Below are 19,537 nucleotides of genomic sequence, written 5' to 3' on the forward strand. Positions count from 1 at the left end.
GGAGGGGGGAGGGAGGCAGGGGTGCGGGCGGCGGGCACGCGCGGGGGCGGGGGCAGGGGTGAAGGCAGCGGGCATGCGCGAGGTGGCGGGGACGGAGGACAAGGATCAAAGGACCGGGGCCAAAGGTGGCCGAGCCGCGGGCGCTCTCTCCCCGCGCTCGGGGCGCTGCACTGCACGTCGACCTTGGCCGGATCTGGGGGGGGGGACGGCAAAGATGGGGCACCCGTCCCCCTTTCCACTGCAGGGTGCTGCTAAGGGAAGTGTTCCGTCTCTCTAAACCCCAAACTCGGGGTCCCCTGTCCCAGCATAGAAGCAAGCGCTGGAGGCGAGCGATCGGCGCGGGCTGAAGGCTGTACCGGGGGACAGACCTGCGGGGCTGGTCCGTGGGAAGGCAGGCAGCAGCGGTGCGCGGGGGGGGGGGGGGGGCAGCGGAATTTAAGCCGCATTTTAGGGTCACCTTCTGTGGACTGCGGGCGTTGCGGGGAGAGTACCATTCCGAGCAGGACTGTAATGAGACTTGCAACTGGGGCGGGGATTTGTAGGTCACACTGGGAAAACAATAAACACAGCTTCGGGGAAATAGACACTGAACAGATTTTTGTAAACAGATCGGGGCGCAGGGGATGGAGTGGGGACCTAATTGGCAGGCTGACTCTCGAAGGCTTAAAAGAGTGGCCCTCACCGCGACCAAGGTCACGGTGACCTTGCATCAGGGGGTGTGTCTAGCATCTGGTTTCCCAATCGTGGTTTCCCAAAGGGCCAAGTTGGCGCCGTGCTTTTCTAGGTGTTCTCTTACTTCATCCAGTATAGACTGCTCTGAGGAGCACCTGCCTTGGGAGATAAGACTCTGTGGCTGATAATCCTTGAAATCTAGGTGCAAATGATCTGTATCAGTGATCTTATTTGTAAAATGGAACAAAATCTGCCAGACATTGGTAGCTCACGCCTGTAATCCTAGCTGCTGGGGAGGCTGAGATGGGAGAGTCGGTGCAAGAAAGTCTGTGAGACCTCTCAATTGACTCCCCCCAAAATTGGAAGGGAAGCTGTGGTTCAAGTAGTAGAGCACCAGTCTTGAGCGAAAATAGCTCAGGGATAGCACTCAGGCCTTGAGTTCAAATCCGCGTGTCAGCACACACACACGAATAATACACGTCTGTTGTAAGATAAGGTATACTAGTCATACTAGCTGCTAGCTCAAGCCACCAGTAGGTTAAAATTTGGCTACCAACTAGCAAGAAATCATTCATCAAAATAGAGCCAGCAAATTATAAAGACTGAATATACTATGATCAAATTTAAGGCGCATTCTTTATCTATTCAGATACTAGGCCCAGACCCCAAATTCTGGAAGCAGAATGAGGGTAAATAGCATGTCTATACTTGGAATATGTGGTTTGCATCCACCCTATCAATGCTATGTATTGATTTTAGGATCAATAATTCCAACATGTCTCCCACGCTCAATTACTACAGAGTTGTGAGTGTACTACAGGTTCGGGACCCTGTGGGCTTTGCCTTTTTCTAGGATTACAGAGTCCTAGAAATTCTTTGCAAAATGCCAACGCTGTACTTTGTAAGACAAAGTCAGATCTACTCAGTCTTGAACCAGTCGCACTTGGCAGAAGTGGTGACAGCTGAGTTTAATCATGTGTAGGTGTGTCTTTCACCATTTTTCTGTGTGTTTTGTTGTGGTAATTGGGAAGAGAGGAACTACTGATAATTGTGACCTCCAGTGGTGATCACAATAGAAACAGGGGAGCGGGTGGGTTCACAACTACTGCCTGCAGGGGGCGCTCTACTGATAGTCACTACAGGCTGGAGGGAAATCATTGAGTGTGCCAAAATAAATAAATAAAAGTAAAACTAGTGTCAGTCTCCTGTGCCAAAATTACTCTAGTAGAAGACATGTTAAGATTCTTTTTCACATCATGCCCATTCCTCTTAATAGCTGAGTTGTCCATGAGGGACTGTAGGTATAACACCTAAGATTCCTAATTCTTTTCAGACACACAAAATGTGTAATGTCTTATAAAATCATAAGTAACATATTTAAGAGGAATATTATTATATAATCTTTATACCAATGTAGATGGAAAATTTGTCATTATTTATTTTATGAAGGATGAGACTCCCCAAAGGCAAAAGGGCCAACGACCTAGGAAATCCATAACATGATCTTTCCCATTGCCTCTCATGTTTTCTGTTTTGTGCCAGCCCCCATCAGAGCGGAAAAATTCCCTCCTGATTCTTGTCTTACTTGCAGAGCCCTGGTGATGCCAGAATGTGGCTTGGAATGCTCATTAGGATCTAAAGGAGAAGAGCAGTTGTGTGATGGGATTTTTCCTCCTTTTCTCTTTAACCTGCCTTTATCCTGGGTGCCCTCTCAATCCCACTTTTATCCCCTTCCTTATTTGCTATAATGATCCTACGATATCTACAACATACTAGACCTGTGTCAAAGAGAGCTAAAATGATCTACTTTAGTCCCCAAAAGATTTTGGACATTAAATCACATCTAATGTATCAGCACACAAAGGAGATGTATCTCTACTTTCAATTTTTTCTTTATACTCACATCTAAATTGTCATAAAAGATGTTATGTTGAATATCTGTGTGAAAGATTCCTTGCTTGCTTGATTGCTTGCTTGCTTGAGAGAGAGAGAGAGAGAGAGAGAGAGAGAGAGAGAGAGAGAGAGAGAGAGAGAGAGAGAGAGAGTCAGTCAATAAATGGGCTGGGTGTGTAGCTCAGAGCCTTTACCTAGTATGCCTAGGCCCTGGGTTTGACTTCCAGCATTGGAAAAAAAAATCCAACAAGAAGATAGTTACTTAATAGAAACCTGTGGTGAATCTTTTATATGGGGAAAATTTCATTTGAATGTTCAATAGTCAACATGTATTCAACTCTTACTGTATGCGAGACTTTTCTATGCATTTTACATATATTTATGTAATTTGTCAACTTCACAATGACATAAGGTGTGTACTTTTATAATCTGCAAAACTGGTTATTATCTCCATTTTAGAAATAAGGAAACAATAGTATAGTGATTTTTAATAACATGTGCAAAGCTCACCCAGATACTAAGGAAGAGAACAGAGATCCAAATAAAGCTCCTATTCATCCACCCACTCCTACTAAAACTTCGGACTTGACTTGCTGTCTGATTTACGAAGAGGCTAAATGATAGAATCACACTATCTCTTAATGAAGCCATCAGTATCCGGAAAGGGGATTTGGAGTAGAAAGAAAAAGCTTTCCACTGACTCATTGTTGTCAGATAGTTTTCTAAATCCTGTGAGCTACATTTTAAGTCATAACTTTGATGTTTTTCTGGTTACAAAAGTCATAAAAATGCAAGCAATATTATCACATAAAGTTCATATCCACAAGTGAAAAAATCCCTTCCTATTCCACTGCATTTATAAGTTAAAACATTCTGAACTTTAAACACGCTTTGTATTGTCTAGTGACTGAATCTGGTGTGTGTGTATGGGTTGGTTTTATTATATTTACTTAGATGCCCTTTCCTGAATTATTCACACCCTGCTGTGAGCCTTTGTAAGTCTCTTTCTGCTTTAATATTGATCGGTTATTCTTGGGTACTGTGAATTTACCACAGCCCCAACTTGTAATTGCTACCCTGTCACCTCCGGCTTTAGAAGGCACAGGGAAGAAGGAAGCAAAGCCAAGTTTGTGGTGGCCAGAGGGTCATGGAAACCCAGACATGGTGTATGGAGGCCGGGCACGGAGGATGTGGAGGGGAGCTCATGGTGGAATGCCACTTCAGGAAGCCAGGGCTTTTAATTTATTTAAATCATTTATTTAGATTTCTATGTGGAGGTTTTTTTTTCATTTTAAAAGTTGACTTAAGTTTATAAAACACTGTTAGCCAAATAAAACACAACCATTTGTGGCTTCTGGCCTAAAAGTGGGTAGAAGCAGCTGGGCCTAATTCCCCCAGAAGAGGAAAGTGCTTATTTCCTAGGGCTTTGAACCTGGAGTTAATTAAGATTACAAGGGCTGGAAGTGTCGACTAGAATTCCTGCCTAGCAAGTACAAGGCCCAGAGTTCAAGGCCCAGTACCAGCAAAATAAGTAAGTAAATAAATATTACAGCACAATGCTGACAGACGACAAGTGTCTCGAATCATCCATTGTTGCTCTTTCACCTCTTCCGGCTAACCTGAAAATAAACATGGTTTCCTCCCACTTACATATTTTTAAAAAAATTTTTTGGGTCCGATTGTGGGGCCTGAACTCTGGGCCTGGGCGCTGTCCCTCAGCTCTTTAGCTAAAGGCTAGCGCTCTACCACTTGAGCCACAGCGCCACTTCCGGCTTTTTTCTTTCTGCTTATGTGGTGCCAAGGAATCGAACCCAGGGCCTCGAGCATGCAAGGCAAGCGCTCTACCACTGAGCCACCTTCCCAGCCCCCACTTACATATTTTTTGTGCCAGTATTTTGGCTTGCACTCAGGGACTTGGACTCTCTCCTGGCATTTTTACTTGAGCCACAGTTCCATCTCTTCCATTTTTCTTTCTTTCTTTCTTTCTTTCTTTCTTTCTTTCTTTCTTTCTTTCTTTCTTTCTTTCTTTCTTCCTTCCTTTCTTTCTTCCTTCTTCCTTCCTTCCTTCCTTCCTTCCTTCCTTCCTTCCTTCCTTCCTTTCTTCCTTTCTTTCTGCTAGTTTATTGGAGATAAGAGTCTCAAGGCCTTTTTTGCTTAGGCTGGCTTTGAATTGTGATCCTCAGATCTCAGCCTCCTGATTGGCACTCAACTTCTTGTCTTGCTTTTCCTGGATGCACTATACATAATTAGAACTTTAATATCACCATCCTTTCCATGAAGAGCTTGACCTAAACCCTGCCCCTCCCATGGATTCATGCTTGGAGTGCTATTCATTGGCTACTTCATGTCAAGTGCATTCAGAACCTAGTATTTTCCAAACCTTTGTTTTCCTGGTTCAAATCCCCTTCCTGTGCCCACCTCTCAAGTGGATCTTCTACTGAGCTGTAGGAACCTGACGTTCCAATAGGTTCCAGAGGAGTCAGGGGTAGAAGACCAGGAGTGGCTTCACTTGTGTAATCCTACACAAGTGTTTGTACCTGTTGCCAAATACTGAAAGAGAGCCGGTTCCGGCTGTCCAGCTGATCACCATAAAAGCTTTCCCAGCATGCACTTGTAGCTCAGGAGGCCAAGAAGCAGGAGAGCCTGATAAGTATGTGGAAAGGATGTTTGGGACATCACCCACGTAAGGTAAGGCTGAAGAATAGACTATCAATTTGCGCAGGTGACTCTTGTTTAGAAAGCAAGACTAGATATATATTATCGGAGGACAACTTTGCCTCTTCCTAGTTTCGTATTAAAATGGAATCCAGGGAAATCCTCGGTCCATGGGAAGATGGAGATCTTTCCGGCTAGAAGCTTTTAGGTGTCGGTGGATCATTTGTTCCCTGCTCTCAGGCAGACAGTCTTGTTTGCTTTGTGGTGAAGCTAAACAGTAGTTGAGCAGTTGACTTCATTGGAAAATATTATTTCGAAATTCAGCTTGCTTTCTCGTGTCAGTGATCTGCAGAGAAGGGACCTGCGGAGTCTGTGCCTGGAGTTCGGAGTGCAGTGCTGCGTGGAGTGGTCCTGTCACCAGAGGAGCTGGAAGGAATGACAACATGCCTGCTTTCAGGCTGCGCTCTGGCCTGCTGCTTGTGCTGGCGTTTTTCTGTTCTACAAGTTCACCATGTGGCCTGTCAACACACATAGAAATAGGTAAGAACTGGGGTCATGTTGTGTTATCAGGAGTAGAAAGCTTGTCGAGATAAAACTTTCCCTTTCCCGGCTGAGGCCCAGGAGAGAAGAAAGCCAAAAATGGAGTCATCGGGGGATGGGGCGTGGAGGGGGACTGGGAGGTGGGTTGTGTGGGGGGTACAGCTAGGCAAGAAAGTCAGGGCCAGGTGGCTGGTGATTGTCTGGGTAGGGGCACAGGGAGGAGTTTGATAAAGTGGGACTGCAGTAAAGCAGAGGGGAGAGCAGAAAGGTAGGTGAAATATGGTGGGAGTGAGCAATGTATATTTGTTGTTGTGCATTTCCAAGACAGGCATTCGAAGTATTTGTAAAGGGGCACATGTAGCCTTGTGGGTTCTCTGTCAAGTGGTTTTAAAGGTGTCTGGCTTCTGGCAAGTTAAGAAGGAAAGTAGGAGTTAGACAAGACAGGGAAACCCAAGTAGGGGTAGAGGGGAGAATGCTGGGAGATGCACTGTATTCAGAAGCTGGCACGTGGAATTTAGAGATAATGTAAAATATTTGTTTTGAAGAGTGGGTGGTGTTGAGAGAAATGATAGAAGGAGTGACATTGATCAAGTTTTATTGTACTCAAACTGATGTTGAATTGGAAACTCCTTCATACAACTACTTAAAGACAATTTTTTTAAAAAACAAAAGGACAAAGGTACATAAGCCAGGGTCCCTGACCTCAAGGACTATGATGTAGATAGGTACACACACACATTCAAACATACACAGACATACACAGATAGAAAAAAAATAAGGTTAGATGTAAGTAGGTGTAAACACAGATATTCTTTTTCATATTTTTTCAGCTTTGTTGAGGTACAATTGATAAATACAATTTGCAAAAAATTTAAGGTATGCAATGTGATGTTTTGATAGGCATGCATATTGTGAAATGTTTACCATCTGGAGCTAATTAAAATCTCCACAGGTTCACATAGTCATCACTCTTAGCCTATGTTGCGAGAACACTGAAGGTTATCCTTAAGCAAACAACTTGAGGGGCTGGGAAGGTGGCTCAGTGGTAGAGTGCTTGCCTTGCATGCATGAGGCCCTGGGTTCAATTCCTCAGCACCACATAAGCAAAAAGAAAAAAGCCGGAAGTGGCGCTGTGGCCCAAGTGGTAGAGCGTTAGCCTTGAGCTGAAGAGTTGAGGGACAGCACCCGGGCCCAAAGTCCAGGCCCCACAACCGGACCCCCCCCCAAAAAAGAAAACAACTTAATTATTTTTATTTATTTATATTTGTGTGGGGGGGTCCTGGGGTTTGAACTCAGGGCCTAGGTGCTCACCATGAGTTTTTTGTTCAAGGCTAGAGCTCTACCACACAAGCCATAGCTCCACTTCTGGCTTTTTTTGGTGCTAAGTTGGAGATAAAAAGTCTCATGGATTTTCCTGCCTGGACTGGTTTTGAACCTTCATCTTCAGATCTCAGCCTCTTGAGTAGCTGGATTATAGGAGGGAGCCACCAGCATGTGGCTTGATTTTTTTTTTAAATTATTATGTATTATTATCTTTAAGTAATTGTATAAAGGGGTTACCATTCAACACATCAGTAATGAACCTTCATCAATATTACCTCTTTATCATTCTCCCCCAGTTTGATTCTTCTATGAATTTGGGTTTGGAATATTTTTAACATGGAAAATGCCAAGTCATAGGTAAATTCATCAGTTGAATATGATTACATAATTATAAATATACTGTAGTTTCTGGGTTTTCTTTAATTCTTGTGAAAATACTTGACCATTTTACCGCCTCCAGAAATGATAAAATTACAAATAAGATATGAAAATTTATCAGTGTAAAATAGATGTAGATAGAGAACTAGAGTAGAATCAATGATCTCCCAAATTTAAACTCTTTGAAGGGCACACCAGAGGTCACTCAACTCATGTTCTTTTACAGACAAGGAAACTGATCCTGCAGAGTTTCATAGCTATCTTTGTTATGTGTAATGCTGGGCAGCCTCGCCTAGAGTTTCACATCCTGACAGCAAGTTTGGTGTCTGTTAAACATTGGTTGCCAGAGAGGAGTCAGGATACACTGGAGAAGAGATTCAGTCCTTGGTTTTAAGACTCCACTGCTGTAAACTAGACACATGGCTCCAAGCCATCTTTGCACCTCTCAGTCCCTCCACTAAGTAACAAGGGACTTGAACTTCTTATTGAATTCCAGAGTCTTTCAACCATAAGCTCAGTGGAACTGAAATAACTAAAACTATATAAGGTAAGCTGAAGAGGAACAAACATAAATGGCAATGCTCAAGTTTTTAATTTTAGAATTAGAAACAATGTATAGGAGAGGTGCCAAAGACAAGTCCTAAGGGGGGGCTGGGAAGGTGGCTCAGTGGTAGAGTGCTTGCCTTGCATGCATGAGGTCCTGGGTTCGATTCTTCAGCATCATATAAGCAAAAAGAAAAAAACCGGAAGTGGCACTGTGGCTCAAATGGCAGAGTGCTAGCCTTGAGCTGAAGAGCTGAGGGACAGTGCCCAGACCAGACCCCCCCCACAAAAAAAAGTCCTAAGGGATGTTGAAAGAAACCTGCATGTGCATATAGGTGAGCATACTTAAAGACATCTTCTGAATAGAATCTGTACGGATTCTACGAGTTTCTCTGTAAAAGAAACAAGTTTTATAACTTGTTTTCTAGTTGCCTTATGTGATGTCATCAACATCATAGGTGATGTTTTCTTTGTCATGGAATTTGTGTGATACTCATGTAGCAAGTTGGCCTCATTCAGGTGTTGAGCTTTGTAAATCATAGGAATCTTATGTATGAATTATTTGTGCTCTGATTTGCCTCATGGCATTACTGCCTATGATAATTGGAGCAGCTATATACTTGTTGAATGGATTTATTCATCATAGAAATAAGGTGTTACCTTGGCATGTTTGTTCCCAGGAATGTTAATTTCATTCTTTTTTTTTTTTTTTGGTCGGTCGTGGGGCTTGAACTCTGGGCCTGGGCGCTGTCCCTCAGCTCTTCAGCTGAAAGCGAGCGCTCTACCACTTGAGCTACAGCGCCACTTCCAGTTTTCTGGTGGTTTATTGGAGATAGGAGTCTCACGGTCTCTCCTGCCCGGGCTGGCTTTGAACTGCAGTCCTCAGATCTCAGCCTCCTGAGTAGCTAGGATTACAGGCGTGAGCCACCAGCGCCCGGCGTTAATTTCATTCTGAACTAGAGGTTTTGAACTTGCGCTCTCTACTGCTTCAGACACACTTCCAGCCTTTTATGCTTTGATTATTTATTTCTTTTTTAGATTAGGGCTTGTATTTTTGTTTTTCTGAGGCTGGCCTTGGACAGAGATCTTTCTAGCTATACCTCCTATATAGTTGGGATTAGTTGCATGCAGCATGCCAGACTTCTCCTGACATGAGGTCCCATTAACTTTTTTTTTACTGTAATGTTTTTCATCTTTACCTCTTAAGTGGCTGGATGACAGGTGTAAGCCACAGCACCTAGCTATGTTAGTCTTTCTGTTGATTCTGTCTGTGTCTTGCTCCATGTATAGAGCATACATGTATAGAGATACTTGGTCCTTCTAATGAGTTCCAATAATAAACAATCATTTGGGAACCATGGATTAGCCCATCATTTAGGGTTTATATTTCTGATGTAAGTTTACCTACTTCAATTCTGAGACAAAATACAATAGTGACAGTTGGTGGTTCTTGAGCCTCTCTCATTGGGGTCAAGCCACTGTACTTGATTCTTTTCCATAGTTTCTCCCAGCATCCCTTTAAGGTGATTATTAACTGCCTTGTGTGTAGGAGGGAACTGAACCTAGAGAGCCTCAGTTTACCCAAGCCTCCAGGGTTAGTTCAGCAAAAACTTTAAGTCACCATGGAAATTTTATTGTATTCTATTAATATAAGCATCTGTACAGAAAATTCCCAGTGAGCCCAAACTGATTTTCATTTCCTGCTTCCCAGATAGTTTGCAAGTTCACAGTTATTCATTTCATTTTCAGAATGATCTCTGACAAATACAGAGGAACTTAATTGCGCTGTGAATTCATTTCTTTCAGGACACAGAGCCCTGCAATTTCTTCATCTGGAAGATGGGCGTGTTAACTACAGAAAGGTATAAAGCCCGCCTGCTCTCTCCACATCAACTCCTGCAGTGGGTACAAAGGTCCTTACAGATACTTAAACCAGTTCTAGAACTCATTGTTATAAGACTAATGTGTTAGGAAACCGAGTCATCAGTGTTAGGAAAGATCCAGTGGATGCAAGGAGAGAAAGAAGGCAGAGACTTCATTCCACCAGAGCTGGTTTTTCTCAGGGCTGCAGGAGACCTCATGTAACACCGAGCAGGTTGCAGAAGCAAAGAGTGAGGAGTGTAGAGAGTTTTAGGTTTTTATATATTTTAGGGTGAGACTCTTCTCCGAATTTCTTTGTCTTGTCCTATTGGGGATTTGGGATACAAACTGGGATTGAGGGTGCAAACTGCCCTGTTTGAGGTTTTATGGTAGGAGTATCCTACTGAGGTTGGCAGCCCTGCACTTTCAGACAAGGTCAGGGGTGAAGGTTTCCTGAGAACAAGAAGGGGTCCCTGAGGGAGGGTGGTCCGTGGGCCATGGGAACAACATGGGAACAACATGAAGTTAAAAGAATGGTTACAGATTCCCATCATAATGCTGTGCTTTAAAAGTGTGTGTTCCCACCAATGCCACTGGAGAATATATATATATATATATATATATATATATATATATATATATATATAATAAATTTTAAGTAGTTTAAAACTGTGTGTGTTGGTTGGTTGGTCAGTCAGTCCTAGGGCTTGAACTCAGGGCCTAGGCACTGTCCCTTGAGCTTTTGTGCTCCAGGTTAGCAATCTACTGCTTGTGCCACTTCCAGTTTCTTGGTGATGTATTGGAGATAAGAATCTTGTGGACTTTCCTGCCTGGGTTGGCTTGAAACTGCTATCCTTATATCTCGGTCTCCTGAGTAGCTTGGATTACAGGTGTATGTCACTAACGCGCACTGCTCCTTAATTTTGTTGTTGTTGTTGTGGGATTTTTTTTTTTTTTTTTGGGTCCAGTTGTGGGGCTTGAATTCTGGGCCTGGGCGCTGTCCCTCAGCTCTTCAGCTCAAGGCTAGCGCTCTACCACTTGAGCCACAGTGCCACTTCCAGCTTTTTTTCTTTTTGCTGAGGAATCAAACCCAGGGCCTTCTGCATGCAAGGCAAGCGCTCTACCACTGAGCCACCTTCCCAGGCCTGGGAAATTTTTTTTTAACCTGACAAAACTCCTTTATTTGGATGAACAAAATTGTGACATTCTTGAAAGGAAATATAAGTTAGATATCTAATCTGTGACCATGATGAGACAGTTGCACATTCTGAGTATATGAAAGGGTTAACACGTAAGCCTTTTTTTTTTCCCCTTGAAATTTGGATACGTTAACAATCGGAATCATAATTTGAAAATCTTTGCCAGGGGCTGGGAATGTGGCTCAGTGGGAGAGTGCTTGCCTTGCATGCATGAGGCCCTGAGTTTGATTCCTTAGCAGCCCATAAGCAGAAAAAGCTGGAAGTGGCGCTGTGGTTCAAGTGATAGAGCGCTAGCCTTGAGCTGAAGAGCTCAGGGACAGTGCCCAGGCCCAGAGTTCAGGCCCATGACTAGCAAAACACACACACACACACACACACACACACACACACACACACACACACACACACACACACACACACACACACACACACACACACACACACACACACACACACACACACACACACACACACACACACACACACACACACACACACACACACACACACACACACACACACACACACACACACACTCTATTGCCAAAATATACTCTCAAATACATCTTTATTAAAAGGGAAGTCAGACTTAAGAGAAATTGTTTATTTTCTACCCTTTGTCATGGTGTGTTTACACAAAGTACATCACTAGGAGGGGCAGGAAGTTTTAACTTTATTATTTTATTTTGTGGTGCTGGAGTTTGAATCCAGGGCCTTGCATGTGTGGGACAAACACTCTGGCTATAGCCCCAGCCCCGGAAACAGAGGTCTTATTAAGAAGTCTGCATTGAGGTTCCATTTTTCCTCCTGCCACACTTTTGGCAGGACTACCTGAGGGCTCACCTCTACTCACCCTCAACTTAGTTTAACCCATTCTGACCCTGAGCTAAACAGTATTCAGTGCCACAGATGGTTCTTAAATACTTACACTTGGTAAGAATATGATAATTCCTCGTGATATCAGAATTAGATCAGATTACTACTAGTAAGTCTTGACAATCCAGTGTGGAAAGCAGGATTAAGATAATGGAAATTTAGTATATCCCCAAGTCACTGAATCATAAAACTTCTGACTTGCCAATGTAACCAGCCTTATAGAAAAACCTAGCATTTGTATCTTTAAAAAAAATTTCTCTCTCTATATATTATTGTAAAGATACTGTACAAAGGGGTTACAGTTACATGAGTAAGGTAATGAGTACATTTCCTATGGAGCATTGTTACCCCCTCCTTTGTTTTTCCCCTACCATCCCTTTCCTCTCCACCTCCCCAACTCCCCCTGCTCCAAGATGTTTTCAACATTGTCTTGTACGAGCATATGTATCTTAATTGACATTTTTATTGACCTTGATAGAAGGTAGATAGGGATCTAAGTCAACCTGGGCAGGAAAATCCATGAGACTCTTACTTCTAATAAACTACTTAGAAAAAGCCGAAAGTGGTGCTGTGGCTCAAATGATAGAGCACTAACTTGAGCACAAAGAGGCTCAGGGACTGTGCCCAGGACTGGGCGGGAGAGGGGCAAGGAGTAGATAGGCGTGAGGAGAAGTTAGAATCAATCAGCCCTGAGTGTGTGACTGGCTTTCTGGTAGAGGCATTCAATTTTGGACTTCATTTCAAACATGTTAGATGAGTATAGTTCCTCTCAGCAAGGAGTCTGATCAGAGCACCGAATGTCATCATTATTCATCCATTCACTGGGTGTGAATGAACACCTACATTCCCCCTAAAAACATGAAGATAACCCATAAGGATTACTTTGCTTTCCAAGGAGGAGGCAACAATGCTTGATAAGAAATGTACTCATTACCTTGCTCATGTAATTGTAACCCTTCTGTATAGTATTTTCGCAATAAAAAAAACATTAATAAAAATCTTTAGTTAGCTGGGCACTGATGGCTCATGCCTGTAACCCTAGCTACGCATGAGGTTGAGATCTGAGAATCATGGTTTAAACACCCTGTCCCCACTCCCACCGCAAGAAAGTCTGTGAGACTCTTACCTTTAATAAATTACCAGAAAACCCAAAGTGGCACTGTGGCTGAAAGTGGTAAAATGCTAGCCTTGAGTGAAAAACTTCAGGGACAGTGCCCAGGCCCTGAGTTCAAGCTTCATGACCACCACCACCAACAACCCCCACCCTACAACCCCAAAACAAAAAGCGAACAAAACCCCCCATCCCCACCAAAGACAAAACAAAACAATCCTTTAGTTATACAAATGAGTTTCCATTCAGTGAAGCAGTTGATGAATACAGTGCATCTGATCAAAACAGTGCATCTGATCAAAGTCACCTCTTGCTTCATTTTTCTCCCAACCACACTCCTTCCCTCAATTTTGTTGATTTTGTGGAATAGGTATAGAATTCTTCCCCCAAGACCTGCACTTCTGAAGTCTGAGTTTTGTTGGCTCAGGCATTCTGTTTTGTTAGTACATCCAGACTGATTTTCTGCGGTGCGCAAAGTGCCTGTTCCCATTACCACCCCTTGAGTTCTGCAGCCAGCAGCAACCACTACTCTGCTGAGTAAGGATTGAAGTTTAAAGCCAGCCTGGGCAGACAAATCCCAAGGCACCCATCAATTAACCAGCCCACAAGCCAGAAGTAGAGGAGTGGCTCAGTAAGTGCAGAGCCAGCCTTAGACAAAAAGCAAAGTGAGAGTAGGAGGCACTAAGTTTAAGTCCGGTACTGGCACACGAGGGTGCATATGTGCGCGCGCGCACACACACACACACGAACCTGAAGTTATGTACTGTAGGATGTTCCTTAAATTATGCATAAATTTTGATCAGTTACTTACTTTTGCCAGCCTTTCCTTTGCTCCATAACCTCTGGAGCTCTGGCATGGCTTTGCTGGGAGGTCCAGAGGTGGCATTTTCCAGGGGACAGACTCTTTCCCCTAATCTCCTAACCTCGAATCCCTCTCCCCAGCTGCTGTTAGAACACCAGGATGCCTATCAGGCTGGGGCCGTCTTTCCTGACTCCTTCTACCCTGACATCTGCAAGGGAGGTAAGGTGAAGGTTTATAGACTGGACTATGGTGCTTTTAACTGCTTAATAGGATTGGATATAAATGTCTAAAATGGACAATCCCAGCATGGCATGTTTGTCTCTATTGTGGGTCAATGTTGCCTGCATAAGTGTAGAATTTCTGAAAATTTTATTTTTTTTTGGTGAAACTCATTCCAAGTATACTTATTTGCTTGACTGCATGGTGTCACATGAGAATTAGATCCAGTTTGAGTTTGTGTTCCTGCTACATTGCCTGTGGTCTTGAGAAAGTCCACAGTTTCCATTTCTTCCTGGTAGCAGTGATATTCATGCCCAGCCTTTTCACTGGCTTAATGCCAGCATTAATGCTATTTTGTCAGTGTTAGCCAAAAACTGGGCTCAGAGGTTTGTTGTTTTGGTTTTGTTTTTGGTTGTGGGTCTTGAACTCAGGGCCTGGACACTCCCTGAGCTTTTTTGCTCAAGGCTAGCACTCTACCACTTCGGGCCACAGCGCCACTTCCAGTTTTCTGGTAAATTGGAAGTAAGGATCTCAACAGACTTTCCTTCCCCAGGCTGGCTTCAAACTACTATCCTCAGATCTCAGCCTCCTGAGGAGGTAGGATTATAGGCATGAGCCATTAGCACCTGGCTCAGAGATTTTTAAGAACATTAGCAGGGTACAGAAGACATGCTCAAATTGATTTCTCAGAATTGGGTTTATTTTACTTATTTATTTTTTGTTGGCCATGGGGCTTGAACTCTGAGCCTGGGTTGGCCCTCGGCTCTACCTCAAAGCTAGTGCTCTACCATTTGAGACACAGCGTCACTTCTGGTTTTCTGGCGGTTAATTGGAGGTAAGTGTCTCACAGACTTTCCTGCCTGGACTGGCTTTGAATTGCCATCCTCAGATCTCAGCCTCCTCAGTAGCTAGGATTACAAGTGTGAGCCACTGACGCCTGGTTATTTTTTGAGACAGGATCTTTCTATATAGCTCAGACTGTAGGCTAGCCCAGACTAGTCTTAAACTTTAGATTCCCTTACCTCAACTTTCTGAAGGGTTACAGGAGTGTACTACCATGCCAAAGCCAAGAGGCTTTGTCTAACTGGACTCAATTTTCAACCTTATTATTTTGCTTGTGTGTTGTACTTCTCATTCATTCTAACTTATATCTAGTTTAACATTTCTGGAACCATATTCATAGCAAATCTATCCCTTGATTTTTTAAAGTTTCTTGATATCCTAGACAAAAGGAACAATTGTTTTGTTTATTAAGTGTAAGAAACATTAAGTGTGTGCCATTTCTAGAGAGAGACAAAATGCACATGAAAAATGCTGAAAAGAGTGGAAAGGGAATGTAAACTAGTATTTTGGGTATTATCACAAGCAATATATGCCCTCATATAAATTTGGGATCAGTAAGTGATAAATAAAGGTGAATTAGAAAGAAATACATAATTAAGGAATTTGCCTATGGATTTATCTTCGATTTTTTTTAGGACTTTTCCCTCCAAATCTTTTGTTTTCATACACATCTAATTTGGTAGCAGCTTTTTTCTTCTCTCCCGATTTACTTGTATTGTGGCTTTTGAAAGTATGTGACTTTCTTAAATGCCAGAAGAAAAGAACCCTGCATTTACACTCATATTTCATGTTTCCCTAACATGGAACCAAGTGATATAATCAGATTACAGGGATGAGTGATCTAAACAGGTTTACAAGGAGCCCTGAGGGGCCCTGGGTGGTGTACAGTAACACAGCACTGACAGAGGAGATGGGCTTTGGCCTTTGGGCGGTGGCTGCCTAGGAATCAGCATCCAGTTCACCCAGAAGGGAGTTAGTTGCTTTTGCTTTTGCTTCCAGTCTGTAATGACTGGTAAAAGGAGTCATAGGATTACCAGCACAAACCACCAGGCTCCACCTGATTTGTTCCCTAAGCAGAGATTGTTCCAAAGAATAATTCTGGGATTTTTCTGTATTTGGGAAGTTTTTACATTTTTACCTCTAGGAAAACTGTAACAATCAAATTTCTTGGTTCTAGCTTCTTTGAAAATCATTTCAAGGATGAGTCTGGTCAAGGTACATTGTAAGAGTATGTGGACATATCCAAATGAACTCCCCCATTCAACTAATCAATACTAATAAATGTGGGGAAAGTTAAATGATTAAAAAAATATTTTAAAGTGCTATTTAGGCAAGTTTTACATTAGCACAACATTATTATTTTTTTTCTGAAGGGATTTGAGCTGTGGAGTGTTGCTCTTACTTGCTTTGTGACTTTGGCCACCCCATAAAGAATCCGTGGCACTCAGGAAGTTTAGAACATTTTGTTTGTGAGTGTCCTGCTGCTGCTGGGGGAAATAAGATGGTACATGGTGTGTCAAGCTCACTCCAGTAGTGTTTGGGTAATATTCACTGGAGCCTGTGCAAATTAAAAACAAAAACAATTAGAGATTTCAAGTACTTCAAAGTCCGTGGATCTGTTTTGTGTGTGTGCTCTGAGGGTTTTTCAAAGAAGGGACTGAACCCCTTCCCCCTCATTCCCACCAAATCCAAACAACCCACACTTGTTTTTAAGGCATGGAAAGGGGAGTGGAAACCTAGCTTTTCTTGTAGCTGGCAACAGGACACTTTGTGAGCCAGTTTTGCTGTTCCTGGAGGGCTCCCTACCCACAATCCCTTGCCTGCTCCAAAAATGGAGTCATCCTGTGACCATCAACAGAAGAAACAAATGATGGGAGGGGTCATTGGGAGGAGAGAGGAGGGGGGGGACTTAACAGCATGGTGGACAGTGGACAGTGTGTATGGCGGATGGGGGGGGGGGTGGAATCTGGAGACTCTTCTGGAAACTCTTCCAACTTTAAAAATCCAGAATCTGCTTTTGTTTGCCAGGAAAATTCCATGATGTGTCGGAGAGGACTCACTGGACTCCGTTTCTGAATGCAAGCATTCATTATATCCGAGAGAACTACCCTCTTCCCTGGGAAAAGGTATGCAGGGCCTGTAAGCCTCAACCAATTCACCCTAGACCTGCAAAGTTCTCTTTTGCACCTGTACTTCCCCGAATGACTGCTTCTTTCCAGACCCTGGGGACAGCGATTTACAATTAGAACTCCAGTACCACACACAGTAATCAAGATGCACTAAGTGCCTAGTTAGTATTTGAGTACATTGGGAAAAACAAGTTTGAAAGTACTGTAGTTCTAGACACTCACTACAAACCTACAAATGTTCTGTGTAGCTTTAGTATTTTGAAACTATAATGTACTTGTCTTGAATTTCTGCTTGAATCTCACTAAAGGAAATAGTCACCCTTATAAAAGCTTTTTATAGAGTTGTTTTGTCTCATCACACATGGCTGTAATTGCTTGTTTGGCAGGACACAGAGAAACTGGTAGCTTTCTTGTTTGGAATTACCTCTCACATGGTGGCCGATGTCAGCTGGCACAGCCTGGGTATTGAACAGGGATTTCTTAGGACGATGGGAGTGGTGAGTATTTGTCTTTGTGGCTGCTGACATATGAGGATGCTGTGGTCACACTCATGTTTAACAAAGGACTTTGTGTGTATGTGTGTGTGCACACATATGCCAGCACTGAGGCCTAGTGCTGACCCTTAGCTGCTTCATTCAAGATTGGTGCTCTACCACTTGAACCACATCTCTCAGCCTCGCTCATTCCTTTCATTCATGTCACGGGAGCAAATTCATCCACAAGAACTGGATGACTAATGTGCACTTAGAAAAGTGAAAGGCATGATGATTTCATTAAGTTGTGTGTCTCAGCAAGAATAAAAATGCCTGTCACTTGGCTCAATTTAATTATTTTTTGCCAGTCCTGGGGATTGAACTCAGGATCTGGGCACTGTCCCTCAGCCTCTTTTGGTCAAGGCTAGCAATCTAGCCACAGCCCCACTTCTGGCTTTTTCTGTGTATGTGGTACTGAGGAATTGAACCTAGGGCTTCTGAAAGCCTACTGCTAAGCCACATTCTCAGCCCTGCTTTTTTAACTTTCTGAGAAAATGCCATATCCCCCAGCTGAAAGTCATGATCTTACCTAATGGCTTGGCTACTGAAAGACTCTGCTGTCATATGAGTTGATAGTAATCCCATTTTGATAGACATTTCAACTGGGACTCCATTAGGGATTTTGCATTTACCTTAGAAAGGACAGTTCTCTGCAAATAGCTTTGTTATCTTACTTAGTTACCAATATAAAAAGTAAAGTAGCATGTCATCTTGGGTGCCCCTCAGCGTCCACTGGGGTGGGCTGTCACCTCCCTACTGCTCTCTTGACTGGGTGAGAATTTGGGCTACGGTTGCTGATCCACCCAACTGTTTCTTTCTTTCACAGATTGATTTCCACGGCTCCTATTCTGAGGCCCATACAGTGGGTGATTTTGGTACTGTTTACATTTGCCATGTTTTCCCCCTTGTGGTAGTAATAGTTCACTTAGAATGAAATCACTAAATGCTTTATGTTTATTACATTTTGTGAGCAATATATGCTAACTTTGTATGCGTGTGCGTTTGTGCTGGTGCCAATATTGGGCTTGAACTCTGGATTTCACACTCTTGCTTGGCTTTTTTTTTTTTTAATTGGAGATAAGAATCTCATAGACTTTTCCTGCTCGGGCTGGCTTCGAACTACAATCCTCAGATCTCAGCCTCCTGAGTAACTAGGATTACAGGCATGAGCCACCAGGCACCTGGGTTTGTGTGGCTTCTTTTTGCTCAAGGCTGGTGCTTAACCATTTGAGCTTCAGTTCTGGCTTTTTGCTGGTAAATTGGACATAAAAGCATCTCACAGACTTTGCTGCACAGGCTGGTTTTGAATTTTGATCCTCAGAACTTAAGTCACTTGAGTAGATAGGATTGCTTTAATGTTGCTAGGATTACTTTAATGTTGAAGTTCATTTAGAGTACAGACATAGCTCATTCAACAGAGAAATGTGTGTTAAAATAGCTATTTTTTTCTATTTAAAATTGATATATTTGGTCATTGACTCCACTACTGTTGTTATCATTTTAGAAAAGCTTTCTTTTCTATTAGATTGATTCCTTAGCCAGTATCTCCTAATTTGTTCTATGTTAGTGTTAAGTTGATAAAGTCTGTATTTTTTTCTGTAGGTTAAATATATGAGTTAAGTGGTGAATGGCATTTAAAGGGTTCCTTACAATTTCTCTTTCCTTGTCAAACAAAAAAAATTAGTTCTTTAGTTTTATGAAACATTTCTTCCTAATTCATATATTTCACTAGGATTTTTTTTTTTTTTGTCGGTCATGGGAGCTGAACTCTGGGCCTGGGCATTGTCCTTCAGCTCTTCAGCTCAAGGCTGAGCCACAGCACCATTTCCAGCTTTTTCTGCTTATGTGGTGCTGAGGAATCGAACCCAGGGCCTCATGCATGCAAGGCAAGCACTCTACCACTGAGCCAACCTTCCCAGCCCCACTAGCTAGGATTTTTTAAAGATTTTTTTCCTTTGAGA

The 19,537-nt window shown here is 42.9% G+C and overlaps 1 protein-coding gene across 2 annotated transcripts in view; it reads left to right on the forward strand.

The window, feature by feature from the left end:
- The window catches only part of Gpld1 (glycosylphosphatidylinositol specific phospholipase D1), a 46,469-nt gene that overhangs the window by 333 nt on the left and 26,599 nt on the right, over nucleotides 1-19,537 (forward strand). The window contains exons 1-7 of one of the 2 annotated variants that reach the window (XM_070024458.1): nucleotides 4,651-5,253; nucleotides 5,563-5,760; nucleotides 9,811-9,866; nucleotides 13,993-14,071; nucleotides 16,943-17,040; nucleotides 17,430-17,540; nucleotides 18,403-18,451. In XM_070024458.1, the coding sequence (XP_069880559.1) occupies nucleotides 5,664-5,760; nucleotides 9,811-9,866; nucleotides 13,993-14,071; nucleotides 16,943-17,040; nucleotides 17,430-17,540; nucleotides 18,403-18,451 (490 nt within the window). In that variant the 5' untranslated portion in view covers nucleotides 4,651-5,253; nucleotides 5,563-5,663. Of the gene's footprint in view, nucleotides 1-4,650; nucleotides 5,254-5,562; nucleotides 5,761-9,810; nucleotides 9,867-13,992; nucleotides 14,072-16,942; nucleotides 17,041-17,429; nucleotides 17,541-18,402; nucleotides 18,452-19,537 lie in introns of those variants that run through there. The other variant, XM_070024459.1, reaches the window with a different exon arrangement.

This window comes from Dipodomys merriami, unplaced genomic scaffold (genome assembly GCF_024711535.1).
Source record: "Dipodomys merriami isolate MVZ:Mamm:240054 unplaced genomic scaffold, mDipMer1.0.p SCAF_16, whole genome shotgun sequence".
Taxonomy (NCBI): Eukaryota; Metazoa; Chordata; class Mammalia; order Rodentia; family Heteromyidae; genus Dipodomys; species Dipodomys merriami.